Source organism: Heloderma suspectum, chromosome 2 (assembly GCF_057233095.1).
Source record: "Heloderma suspectum isolate Gila_16-S chromosome 2, 16-S_ref, whole genome shotgun sequence".
Lineage (NCBI taxonomy): Eukaryota > Metazoa > Chordata > Lepidosauria > Squamata > Helodermatidae > Heloderma > Heloderma suspectum.
The window spans coordinates 283,101,408-283,115,573 of NC_139459.1; the positions used below are offsets into that span (position 1 = coordinate 283,101,408).

A 14,166-nucleotide genomic window follows, 5' to 3' on the forward strand; every position below is an offset into this window, starting at 1 on the left:
TCATCTTTTAGGATTTTAAATAGCTCGGCTGGAATACTGTCATCTCCGCTAGCTTTGTTGTTACTAATGCTTCCTGAGGCCCACTTGACTTCACTCTCGAGGATGTCCGGCTCAAGTTCAGTGACCGCACTATCATGGCTATCAGGGACACTCAGATCTTTCCTGTATAGTTCTTCTGTGTATTCTTGCCACCTCTTCTTAATCTCATCTGCTTCTGTTAGGTCCCTGCCTTCTTTGTCCTTTATCATGCCCGTCTTTGCACAAAACGTTCCCTTGAGATCTCCAATTTTCTTGAAGAGATCTCTAGTCTTTCCCATTCTGTTGTTTTCCTCGATTTCTTTGCATTGTTCATTTAAGAAGGCCTTCTTGTCTCTCCTTGCTATTCTCTGGAACTCTGCATTCAGTTGGGTATATCTTCCCCTTTCTCCCTTGCTTTTCGCTTCCCTTCTTTCCTCAGCTACTTGTAAAGCCTCATCAGACAGCCACTTGGCTTTCTTGCATTTCTTTTTCTTTGGGATGGATTGAGTTGCTGCCTCCTGAACAATGTTACGGACCTCCGTCCATAGTTCCTCAGGCACTCTGTCTATCAGGTCTAATCCCTGAAATCTATTCCTCACCTCCACTGTATATTCATCAGGGATATGATTTAGGTCATACCTGAACGGTTTAGTGGTTTTCCCGACGTTCTTCAATTTAAGCCGAAATTTTGCAAGAAGCAGCTCATGATCTGAGCCACAGTCAGCTCCAGGTCTTGTTTTTACTGACTGTATGGAGCTTCTCCATCTTTGGCTGCAAAGGACATAATCAATCTGATTTCGATATTGACCATCTGGTGACGTCCATGTGTAGAGTCGCCTCTTGTGCTGTTGGAAAAGAGTGTTTGCTATGATCAGCATGTTCTCTTGGCAAAACTCTATTAGCTTTTGTCCTGCTTCATTTTGTACACCAAGGCCATGCCTGCCTGTTATCCCGGTGATTTCTTGACTTCCTACTTTAGCATTCCAATCCCCTATGATGAAGAGGACATCTTTTTTTGGTGTTAGTTCTAGAAGGTGTTGTAGGTCTTCATAGAACCGATCAACCTCAGCTTCTTCGGCCTCAGTGGTTGGGGCATAGACTTGAATTACTGTGATGTTGAATGGTTTGCCTTGGATTCGTACTGAGATCATTCTATCATTTTTAAGATTGTACCCCAGTACTGCTTTTCCCACCCTTTTGTTGACTATGAGTGCTACTCCATTTCTTCTAAGGGATTCTTGCCCACAATAGTAGATATGATGGTCACCTGAATTAAATTCGCCCATGCCTGTCCATTTTAGTTCGCTGATTCCCAAGATGTCGATGTTCAATCTTGCCATCTCATGTTTGACCACCTCCAGCTTACCTTGATTCATTGATCTGACATTCCATGTTCCTAAACAATATTGTTCTTTACAGCATCGGATTTTCTTTTCACCACCAGACACATCCACAGCTGAGTGTCCTTTCGGGTTTGGCCCAGCCGCTTCACTCTTTCTGGCGCTACTTGGAGATACCCTCTGCTCTTCCCCAGTAGCATATTGGACACCTTCCGACCTGAGGGGCTCATCTTCCGGCGTCATCTCTTTTAGCCTTGTGATACTTTCCATGGGGTTTTCTTGGCAAGAATACTGGAGTGGGTTGCCATTTCCTTCTCCAGTGGACCACATTTTGTCAGAACTCTCTGCCATGACCTGTCCGTCTTGGGTGGCCCTGCACGGCATAGCTTATGGCTTCACTGAGTTACGCAAGCCCCTTCGCCACAACAAGGCAGTGATCTCCCCTCAATCTGTCCCCCCAACAGCTTTTCTCCTCAGTTGAGCTCTAGTACTGGAAGTGTACACAGGTTGGAAAGAAGGGCTGGGGAGAGGAGATTCCACCTTTTATATATCTGCTATATTTTTGTCCGTCTTTTCAGACAATTGTCATCTCCCAAAATGGTTCACATCAATAAAAGAGAGAGAGAGGCCCTGCCATCAGGCTTACAACCTAAAAAGACAACAAAATACAAAAGGGAAGGGAAGTGGGGCAGAGGGGAAGGAAGAGGAGGGAGATCTTCCTTTGCTGGTGTTTCTGCTTGAATAGCAATTGGTGGTTCTTGTTCCTTTGGCCGATGGATGGGACCAGAGCTGGTCAGGTCAACTTAGAGCCATTGGCCACCACAATATACATGGAAAGAAAACAACAACAGTACAACCACATATTTATATATACATACATACACATCCAACAGAAACATCCCCTCTGGGTGGGACCAGACATTCTTTCCCCTTCCTTCTGCAGTCCCAGTGTCAAGGGGCAACTGTTGGTTGGGGGGTGGGGGTGTTTTCTGGCAGGGAAGGGGGAAGTGAGTTCCTTGCAGCTGCTCCCTCTCTGGCATTCATCACTCGCTCATCCCATTTGCTGTTAAAATTGGACCACCAACACCATTTTCTGTGTGATTAGAGAAGATCTGTCTTAAATAAATGGACCCACTTCTGTCATGTCTAATTTAGCCCTTAGTACTCCATGTAAATGAGAACTGTTTCCTTTGCACCAAAACCAGACAAGAGTAAAACATGGTGACAGGCACCATTGATCTTGGGGAATGAACGTGTTCAAGGCAAATCAGACAGTGAATAGCAGTGAGTGATAATTATCCCCAAAATGATACACCAGGAGTGTCTACAGTTTCCCATTTGCGAGAACTTTCCATTCCCCCTTTTTCCCATCTGCTAAATCTCTAGAAGACTCTAATGGCGTATTATCCTTTGCAGTTGTTTTCTGGTAACATGCATGTTTTGCTGCTGTTCGTAAAGTCAGATAATGCTTTGGCTTTTAAACCTTGTCTTTGATCTCTAGCTATGAGGACCTGGGTGCCCTGGATGGAGGAAGCGATGGGATGAGTGTAATCAAAGAAATTCTGAATCTGGCTTCTAACATCCTCAAGGATTGTGGGTGAGTTCTGATATTGGCTTCTTTTTTTCAGACTATAAATGGTTTCTGTTGTAGGGCTTGAAAAGTGAGAAGGAGGCTTCCTGAGGAGTGCTGTCTACCTTCAGCCAAATGTGCTGTCTACCTAAGCTACAGCCAAACTAGCTTGGAGGCAGAGAAGCACAGGAGTATGCAAATTAGAGCAACTTCTGTCTTTTCCCAACTCCCGTCCTCTTCTATCCCCCCCCCCCCCGCCACCTCAGATAGAGGGGAAATTGAGAGGGAGCACATCACTGAGAAGAGAAATCCTACCCTTGCTTACATACTCTAGTCTCTTTCCCACTCCTGGTTGTCTTACCTTGCTTAGGAAAAAGGGAGCCCAAAACTGGGGGACCCCATGGAGAATCTCTCTTTCTTTACCTGCCTGAGGACTCTAGTCTCTGCCTCCCCCACTACCCTTATCATTTTGGATAATAGCAGGAAGTAGGAAATTGTGCTTACATTTAGTGGTTAGTCCTCTATCATCACACACACACACACACACACACAATTACTTTTAGTTAGAATGTTTTTTTCCTCAGAATTATTACTATATGCAAGATACATAAAGAGAAAATGTTTACCAACACAAACAATTCTTCACATGTAACCCAAATACCAACACTTTAGGCCCCTAAATGTCAATATTATTGGCTCTAGCCACTGTTGCCTGGTATGCCTGAAGGTCATTGAGGAAATTGGTCTCTGAAATGTAAAGAATAAGAAAGTTGTAGTGGAAAAGATGGAATTATGAAAAGGAACATTTAAAAAGTGGATGAACTAGAGGGGTGGAGTTACACTGGGGTACTTCTTGGAAAGTGATCCTAGAATTACTATTTGAGGCAGTTTCTTGAGTTATTTGAGGCAATTCTTTTGGGAAAAGCAGAAGCAGGTAAACAGGCAGCAGCTTCCCAAGATATCCTGCCCTGCAATGACAGGGAAGGTGTGGTGCCCTAGTATTAAGGATACACCCATTAACCAGAAAACCTCGCTCTGCTAGTGAGGATCTCTGTAAAGAAAGGTTGGGAGGAGGGAAACTGTGGTAGGTCTGATAAACAAGTTTGAGAAAGATCTCTTTAATGTCTGCTTCATTAACCTGAGGCAGAGATCTATTACAAGTAGAGATTTAACCAAATCTCCATTCAAACAAAAAAAATTAGCTTGTTAAATACCAAGTCAACATCTTAAACAAGTAACAACCTATTGCCTCTTTTACACAACTACAGTGTTCTAGTAGATTCCAAAAGACTTGAGGAAAACTACAAAGTAAAAAATCACAAAACATTGAAAATGTCAATGTTCTTTATATGTACTGGTTGTGGTAAACTTGGGGTGCTTCCAGTTGGGAAGCCAAGTGGGCCATGTCCAACCCCCCACTCCACACACACACACACACACACACACAACTGGCACCTTCCATCTCAGGTGTTTCATTGCTGCTGGTCCAACAGCGGTGTGCAAGGTGGCATTTCTAAGTAAACCTGCCAGCTCTCTGCCTTCCTAGTACTGAAGAAAGGGACACACACACCAGCCCCAAGGCCTGTGCATCACCACCCTGGGTGTCTTGACCCTAGGTGCTGGGAAAGCTGAAGCCGTGGTCCAGCTCAGAAGTGGCATTTGATTCTCAGGGTCACATCTTTGAGCTTAAGCTGTGTAGTGCTCAGGAAACTGTTCCTGAGAGTCATATGCCATGTCTGAACTGGGCTGCCCCTTTGACATCCATTCCTGGCACTGGAACAGAGACACAGTCCAGAAGCCTCTGAGGTAATGGTATCTCTCAGTTCTAACGCTAGGAAGAACAATGAGCTTTTCTACACAAGGCATTTGTTGTGTGCTCGTCATTCTTTACTCATGGTTGTTTACGGGGGTTTTAGACAACGAGGTGATGCTCAAGTTTCACTTCTATTTATAAACAGCACTTTTTATGAGTTTTTTTAGAGCAGGGAAAATGAGGTATTATTTCTAATAGCGAAAGAGAGCCCAATTTCCTCTTGTGTATTTGCACTATTCTTCTATGCCACAGTGCCACCTAGAGTTTATGTAGTGGAAAAGCAGAAAAGGAAACATGCCTCACGTAGTGCTCAGATCTCAATTTCTGCAATGAAACCGGAAGTAGATGCAGTGGATTAGCAGCCTTGCATAGAAAAGCCCACTGAGAGCAACATTTGGCCTGGTCAAAACTGGCCTCTGCTTTCAGGCCTCTTTCCCAGCCCCCCCAGCCCCCCCCCCCCCCGGTAAAGAAGAGGATGCTTATAGGCTCAGAGGTGCAGGGATGGGGAATCAGTATTGACATAATGGCAGCAGTCTCTGGCCCCAGGAGCAGTTTGGAAGGGGATAATCCAGCTCCTGGGCTAAAGAAGTTGGCTGTCCCTGACTTAGAGAAATTTGACCAGACAACTGCAAGAATGCACTAATCAAAAAGTAGGGGGAGGCGGGAAATGAAAGCATTAAGACTCCAGAACTTAAGTTCTTAAGAAGAGAAATTAAGCTTTTAAGGCTTAGAAGAGTAACTGTTTGGAAGTGGGTTGAACATTTTCCAACAGTTTCTGTGGGGGGAAAAAATGCAATGTTTTTTCCGGAGAATAAGAGAGCAAAAACTGGTAGCAAGTATATTGCTACATTCTTGTGGGTTTTCAAAAGCCCTGTTGACTTAACAGCCCAAGGAAAGTAACTTAAAATCTCTCCTGCAAAGTGCAAGCAGGAACCTTGTAATCTCATGCCTCAGGTTTTATGGCAGCACGTTTCATTTTTAACCTCCAAGCATAACCAGCGTTTCCCAGGATCTGTGAAGGTTTTTTATTTTACTTCTTTCTTTTCCCCTCCCCCAGCCCCTGCCCCAAGCTGGAGGCGGTGGCATTGGGAGGGGGGGGGACATGATTTTTTAGGTCACAAACAGGATCCACGCCCATATGTGAGTGTGACTGAGCCTGGTTGATTCCAAGGGAGTGTTTTGTGTGGGATAGCTCTGGAATTCTGAGGAGCACTCACTGCTTGGGTTTGGCTTTTTCTCTGTCAGCCTGTTTTAGAGCCCACAAAAGTGCCGTCGGCTGTGATCGCGCTGAGAATCTTAGGGCTGGGTTCGGGTACACAGTCATTAAGATGGCGTCAGCGTGCACTGGAAACTTAGATTCTGAGAATAATTGGTTCTGGGGGGGAGGTGCTGAGCCCTTGAGCTGTGTGGCCAAACTTCATGACACATGAAATGCACTTAACATTTCTGGGTTGGCCTTGTTGCTGTTGTTAAATAGCGTCCATGGGGGGGGGGGATCAGGATCAGGGCTGCTGCTGCTGAACTCTTTGCCCTGCCACCATCCTGACGAAAATCTTCTCTCCCCAGAAGCTGCTATTTCTTGTGGGAGAATTCCCTTAGGGCGAATCACATTTTTGAAGCGGGGGTGGCTTTTTTTTTTAAACCCTCCCCTTGCACTGCTGATCCATTCCTGATTGCCCCTCCTCCTCCGCTGCTATTTAACAGGAGGAGGAAAAAAGACACATTCCTTGTAATCGCGCAGTTAACATAGTGGGCGGGTTGGCACGATCACAGTGGCTTCTTTTCTGTTTGCCACAGTGGCTCATTTCCCTCCCTTCACATGCTGGTCGCGAGCCACCTAATTAGCATAATTGCCCTCACCGTGTGCTGGTTGTCATGATGTCCGAACCCAGTGAGGGTGGGTGGCTGGGGTGGTATACAAACCACCCAGCAACCCTAGAACAAGTCATGGGTTTCTGGGTGGTTTGTAAACCACCCCAGCTACCCACCCTCACCAGGTTCGGATGTCACAAGAACCCATGCCCAGTGAGGGTAATTACACTAATTGAGTGGTTCGCAACTGGCACACGCAAGGAGAAAATAAGCCACCGTGATTTATTTTCCCTCCATGTTACTGGGAGCCCAGTCATTATGGAGGCTGGCCCTCGAGTGCAGTTACAGTGTAGGGAGAGGTGTCAAATTGTCTGTTTTATGCCCAGCATGAGTTAACTGATTTGGCAGATAAAATGGGGATTATGAGCTAATGCTTGTGTAAAAATAGTGAAAGCAGAATTCTCTCATAATACTAGAATTTGAGGTCATTTAGTAAAAAAATTATTAGCAAGAGGTTCAGGACTGACAAACGAAAGCCTCATTTCATGTAATGCATTCTTAGCATGGGGAATTAATTGCAACCAGTGGCAATGATAACCTCCCATCTTGGGGATGGAAAATATGTCTGCCAATGGCTGTCAGTCAGGCTAGTTAAGACAACTTCTGGTTACCAGGTGCTGAGCATCAGGAAGTGGCTCCCTCGATCTTTCTTTGCTTGCACTCAGGCACCGTTGGAAACAGAGGGCTGAACTACATGGCCCCTCGGTCAGATCCAGCACTGGCAGTTGTTAAAATTCTGTTTCCAGCTTTACATTTCCTGGCCCCAAGCGGCATTCTGGTTGCTCCTGTTTATGCCGTCATTCTTTCAATACCATCAGTTGCTTCAGTTAAGGGCCAGGATAATTCTGCACACAGGGGTATTGGAAGCATCCACTATTCTCAGTATTGTTTACTGTTGTTCTGAGTATTGTTTACACGGGCTGGCAGATGCTCTCTGGGATTTCAGCGAGGAGATTTTCCAACCCTACCTGGAGATGCCAGAGATTGAACACGGGACCTTTTGCATGCAACATAGTTGCTCTGCCACTGAGCCACGACCCGACTGCCTTGTGGATGTTATAGTCTTAAGGTTTCATAGTTAGCCATTTTTACACATGGTGCTCTTTGGCCATAAGGATAAAGATGGTTTGAGGCTTAAACGATCATGAGAATACAGATAGTTTGACACAAAAAGAATGGAATATAATGAGAATGCAGATATCGGAAGAATAATGTAGCGCTCAAGTAATAAGCTATCATTGGACTGGGTAACAATATAGTGACTGGATTCAGATGATTGTGGGGGCGAAAGAAGCCATTGTGGCTTCTTCCCCCACCCCTGTGCCTGCGACCACAATTTGAATAATTACCCGCGATGCAGCACGGGCGCTGGAGCTGGCCCACAGTACGCTGACGGTGGGGTTCACCCTGGGTCGGCTCCTGAGCTACAAGCCGCCCTGCCTGGACTCCCAACAAGCAGCTGCACTCCAACAAGATCTTCCAGCCGCTGCGGCTGCAGGGCTTCGACCCGCAGGTGGCCGGGCGCATCTTCTGGCAGTGGGCTGAGCGTGAGATGGGCAAGCGCAATACAGTCTGGTTCCACGGACCCACCACCACCAGCAAGAGCAACCTCTGCTCAGCCATTGCCCGAGCCTCCAAGAGCTACGGCTGCATCAACTGAACAATGAGAACTTTCCCTTCAATGACATGGTGGACAAGCATGCGGTCTGGTGGGAGGAGGGGGTGATGAAGGCCTCCTTTGTCAAGGCAGCCAAGGCCCTGCTAGGAGGGACCCCAGTGCAGGTGGACCAGAAGCAGAAGGGCTCCCAGGAATTCCAGTCCGCCCCCGTCATGATCACCTCTAACACCGACGTGACCCAGGTCCAGTGCTCCAACACCAGCACCTATGAGCACCGCCCTGCCCTGCAAGATGGGATGTTCAAGTTCCAGTTTAATGTCCGGCTGCCCTTGGGCTGGGGCCTCGTCGAGCCTGCAGATGCCCGGCAGTTCTTCTCAGCCATGCAGGTCCTCGATGCCATGTCCAACGAGCCAATCCCTATGAGTCTGTGGTACCCCAGGTCACTTCCTGTGCTGAGCCCCGCCTCCCCTTCGGCAAGCCTGTTAAAAGGCATGCCGCCTCGCAGCCCGGGGCAGAGGCCCCTGAGACCCACGCTCACGACTCTCTTGCTGCTGGTGCTCCGGGTCCTCCTCCTGCTCCTCCAAACAGCCCTGTGGCCGGTCTGAGCAACGGCCGGGCTGCTGGCACCCCAGTTCCAAAGAGGCCCGATCTGGCCTGCCATGAGGACCCCGCAGACCTGAGCTCCCCCGCCCTGCCAGCCAGCCAGGTGCCCTCCACCCCCCGGAAGGCCAAGAAGAAGAATGTGAGGGTCCAGCTCTTTCCCCCTTCCGCCAAGGAGGCCGCGGATGCAGAAGAGGCTCTGCGGGCCTTCAAGGTCGACTCTCCGTAGGGGCCCATCACCCATTACACGAGCCATAACCCATGACTTGTAGTAGGGGTTGCGGTGTTGTTAAGAAGCCACACCCGCCATATACCACACCAGGTTCGGATGACACAGCAACCCATGCTGCATCATGGGTAATTATGCAAAGTGGGGGGGGGGAGAAGCCACAATGGCTTCTTTTGCCCCCACAATCGTCCAGACATAGCCACTGTTTTGTAATTCAGTTGGCATTTATCTTCCTTGCTTTATCTTGTGTGTTTAATGTGGATTCTGTGTTGTGGGTTTAAAAAATGTAATGTAGAAATAAGTAGTCATAGTGCAAATGAGGACTCTCTAAACCAAAGACCATGAGCTTCTTGCATGAATTTCAGATCAGGAGGGAACACGATTGCCTTCAGTAAGGCACAATGCTATAGCAGGGGTGGGCAACTTCAGAGGGCCTGGGGGCCAATTTCTGCCCCCCCCAACCCACACACTCCCACATCCTGATGGGCTCCTGCATGCATGAATTGTCTCTCAGGCTGTTGGAATTCAGGTCTTCATTCTATAAATTTTCTCTGACTACCTCGACCACCTGCTGCAATTATTGGTAGCAAGCAATACTGTGTAAATCATACTTGGAAAACTTAAATTGTTTTTCAAGTGCTTTTTGAAACATTCACATTTAAGCTTTTGTTTCATGCATAACATTTAAGTGAACTTGTCAGAGGTCCGCATCCTTGGGCACCTACTGAGGCGTATGCCCCACTAGGCGAGCCCACTGAGCACCCTTGTTGCCTTCCGACCCTGCTGCTCTTCCTTCTTGCTGTTCCTGCCTGTTCTCCTCCCTCTCTGAGTTGTGTGCACAGAAGGAGGGAGAAAAAGCAGCAACCTCAATACCCCCCTCCCTCTTTGGGGTTTAGTGCTGATCGGGCCCAGAGGGAGAGGCAAGTAATGGGCAGTAGCAAGGAGAAGGAGGTGGGATCACTCAGTGAAGGGGGCCCACTGAGAACATCTCGCCCAAGGCTCCCCATCCTCCAAAACACCCTGGAACCAGCACTGGAACTTGAGTATTATGAGATATGTAACACAAAATATCAAAGCGTTTTTCCCCAAGTAACAGAGAGCTTAATTCAGGTTGCATCCGTTGGACTATTATGTATTGTACTATATGAACCAGTGCAGAATCATTTGAGAGGCTCGATGCTCATGACCTAATCATTCATCTGTGAAGAGTGAGGTCTGGGCTGAAGTGGGCATGTGATGGCATCAGCAGTCACCCAGCTCTTCATTTAATTAATACTTAATATGTGGCCACAAAGCTGTCAAAAGCAGTAATTGTGGCCATGTTGGAAGCTCAGTATGTTTGAGCAATCACGGAAATTGCTTCAGCGTGTGCTTAACTCTACCGAGAGCCACTGAACGCACATTCTCAATATGCCAGTTTGATCATGTCAGGTGTCCTGTCCTTCAAGAAGTTTTGATCAAGCTAGCTATTTCTCTCACTTCTTGTCTGCTTTCAGGAGTGTGTTTCTGGAAGTTGACCCCAGGCACCCAGAGATGGTGGAGAACTGGCTGTGCTGTCACCCTGACTTGTCCCTCTTTGTGTCTGCCACCCACAAGGACTTTTGTGGAAAGTAAGATGAGGGGGACTCCTAGTTGTACATTCTTCCTTGTTTGGTCTGTCTGTCTGTCCATCCGTCCGTCCATCTGTCTGTCACATTTTAATGCCATCCAATAGCCAAAGCTCTCTGAACAGTTTACAATATAAGCAGTAAAATACACAAATACTGACCTGGTTCATACAACATGACAGCCCACCATGGCTTAATTTACCTGTGGTGGCTGTCCTGTCGTGCCATTTTTGCATGGCACCCATGGCTTGTCTTGTTGTGCAAACCCATATGGCAGGAGTTGTTTGAGGGTTAGACAACCCTGAAATATGTCTAAACAAGCCATGGGTTATTTGAGGGTTGGCTAATCCCTGCCCCCTGGGTTCACACGACACAACAAGCCACAGCAAACTGGGTGCCCTCAGGCACCAGGCACAACACGACAGTCCCCGTGGGTAAATTAAGCCATGGTGGGCTATCATGTCACACAAACAAGGTCATTGTCTACTAAAGTAGTTTCACAAAAGCATAACAAACACTGGAAAGAGCTGCCCTCTGCACAGAATACTGTAGAGCTCTGATGGAAAGATGTTCTAGCTGATTTGTATACTGTGCAAAAGCTTGAGTCAAATACTTTGGTCCTGCCATAGCATTCATGCTATGGTAAGATGACATTTTGAAGGGAAGGACAAGCTTGGAAATGCATTGATCTCATGAAAAAACTTGCTATTCTCTTTCAAGCCAAATGCAAATAGGAGGACATCATACCTGAGGGATTGAAGGTGAACATCATGTCTTGTCACCTTCAGCTCTCAGCTAAAACCACTCCAGTGTATCATTAATGAACTATAACACTTCATGCATCTGATGAGATGGACTCTAGTCCACAAAAGCTTATGCCACAATACATGTGTTTCAAGGTGCTACAAAACTCTTTGTAACTTTTGTAATCTCTCTTTGGAGCCTAATGCTGTGGTTTGCCTCCTTCCTATCTACACAGGCCAAGGTTCCTCCATATCCAAAAGCATGGGGGAGGAGACTACAGAAGATCATGAATAGTGCTATCATCCCAGCATTGCTGCCTTTAGTGATACTCAATACAGCAATGAATCCTTCTGTTAGAACTCAGTGCCGCAATAGGAATTGTACACCATGAACTGTCACCTCCAGCAGCCATTCCAGCAGGCTGTAACAGAGATGAGAGGGAAAGAAGGGCCATTCCACCAGTCCTGCTGAAAGACTACTTCATTTTTTCCTCTTCCCTCCCCAACCCTTTTTCCTTGTGTGTCGTGCCTTTTTAGATTGTAAGCCTGCGGGTAGGGTCTGTCTTGTTTAACTGATTGTTTGTAAGCCGCTCTGGGACCCTTTTTAGCTGAGGAGCAGCATAAAAATACTTTAAATAAATAAACTTGAGTCTCTGTTCCACTTTCTAGAGCCTGTACCAGCAGTCTCTGAGGGTGTATTCTCAGACAGCCATTTCTCTCATGATGAGCTCATCACATGCAAGTGGACACACTTGGCTCATGTGATCAGAATGCCCTGTCAGGAATGGATGCTACATGAAGAAAGTTTCAAACTACCAAACTATCAAGCTGTCATGTGATTGTTGCTATTCTCATGCAAGAGACCCATCTTTGCATTCAACCTAGAAGCATCTCTCTCTCTCTCTCTCTCTCTCTCACATACGCGTGCGCGTGCACACACGCACACACACACACACACACACACACACCTGCCCCCCTTGGCAAAGATTTGTATCAAGTGTTTTGCATCAGGAAGAACTGGTGGTACATATCAGTCAGCTTCCAAATACGACTAGGCAGAACACCCTAAGTGAAAACCACACTGGGCTGGTTTGCATGACACAGCCAGCTCACCATGGGTTATTTAACCCACGATGAGGCGCAGGACATGCCTGGCGACATTTTGAATATGCAACCCCAAGTGGGGGTTGCCATGTTGTGCGAACCCAGCCACTGAGGTTTATTTGAGAGTTAACCCTCACATAATCCTACAACAAATCGAGGGTTGTGTGAGGGTTGTTTAACCCTTATATAACCCTCAGTGGCCGGGTTTGCATGACATGACAACCCCTTAATGGGGGTTGCATATTCAAAATGTCACCCTCATGTGCCGCGGCTCATCGTATGTTAAACAATTTCCGATGAACCTGCCATATCATGCAAACCAAGTCACTGTGTGCTAGTGTAAGCTTCCCAGAAATAGGTAGGACTTATATTGGTAAAAATAGATGGGAGATCTCAACTTTGGGTTGATTAATCTTGTTTTGATGAGACAAAGAAATTTTCATAAGTAAAAACATTGAGTTGGTTACAGCTATCACTTTCTTGAAGTGCACAGCTTATTTATGATTGTTTAGTTTAGGAAGGTTGGAAGAAACTTTGCTCCTGCTCATCTTGATTTGTTAATCTGGATGCTACTATACGTTCAAGGCAAGCCCAACCATGCAAGCAAATAAAGCAGTCAACTTGGGCTGGCAAATGTTAAGCCGCGTGCTCGCCCCAAGTTCCCTTGGAATGCAGCAGACAACATCTGGGGCCAGACACAAGTACGCTGGTGTGTTCACTTACGAGATTTTGACCTCCAGGGAATTTGAATTAAACTTAGACCTTTGCCTTTAGTTCAGATCCAGGTCCAGACTTGTTTATCCAGAGTTTCTGATCAGGAAAAATTACTCATCCAGGAGGAATGTCTGGAGGAGCAGGAGATGAATTTGCTGAACGAAAGCACCAAAGCGTGTGTTATTGAGCAGTTTCATTTCCGAACGGGTGGCTTCCTTTCTAGACCGAGCCAGCCAGTAGGTTATGGACTGGATGTGAAAAGAAGCCACACATTGAGGAAAAAACTAGCTATTCTGTGGCATCCAAGCATAAATTATGTTTGGGGATTTACTCATTGGTTTGACTGTGAGCCCCGGCCAGAGGACTTGGGTGAAGGGGGATTCAGAAGATCACCCTCATTACTCTGGATTTAGGAAATGCGAGTTCCAACTTTGGGTTCATAAAGCTGCCCTCTAAAGTGCATTAAACATCACGTGGCTAGTTAATTGCCTGTCAGCATGTTGCACCACCCTTCTGCTCACCAAATTAAGGCTGAGGTTTGGTATGAGAGAGGATCCCTGCTGTTTCCATGAGTATGCAAGGATTAATTTTACCATTCCTTTGCATGTTTAGTATGGAATAAGTTGGAGTGTTTTCACAGTCTCTGAACACAGATAGGAATTTCCCCCACAATCTGCTTGTAAGCTCTCTGGAATAGTAGAAAATGCCCACCCCCTTCTAATCTTATTCTCACAAGAATGGTTGAAGTGTGCTGTGAAGTAGCTGTTCAGTATTCTGAAGGACAGGCTGTTGTTAACTGTAAACCAGCTGCTTTGTAGATGCAAACAAATGGTGTCTGAACTATTAGTATTTTTGTAAGCTTGGGCAAGTTCTGTCTAGACTTGAAAGGAGCCAGTGGTTTCTTAAAGAAGATTCTCAAGCTACATGGGGAACACTCG

General features: G+C 46.5%; 1 protein-coding gene across 3 annotated transcripts in view; it reads left to right on the forward strand.

Moving 5' to 3' along the window:
* The window catches only part of HEMK1 (HemK methyltransferase 1, mitochondrial release factors N(5)-glutamine), a 64,829-nt gene that overhangs the window by 42,731 nt on the left and 7,932 nt on the right, over positions 1–14,166 (forward strand). For 2 of the 3 annotated variants that reach the window (XM_084839655.1, XM_084839656.1), the window contains 3 exons: positions 2,860–2,955; positions 10,557–10,670; positions 11,647–12,077. In XM_084839655.1, coding sequence (XP_084695781.1) covers positions 2,860–2,955; positions 10,557–10,670; positions 11,647–11,701 — 265 coding nt within the window. In that variant the 3' untranslated portion in view covers positions 11,702–12,077. Of the gene's footprint in view, positions 1–2,859; positions 2,956–10,556; positions 10,671–11,646; positions 12,078–14,166 lie in introns of those variants that run through there. The other variant, XR_014788480.1, reaches the window with a different exon arrangement.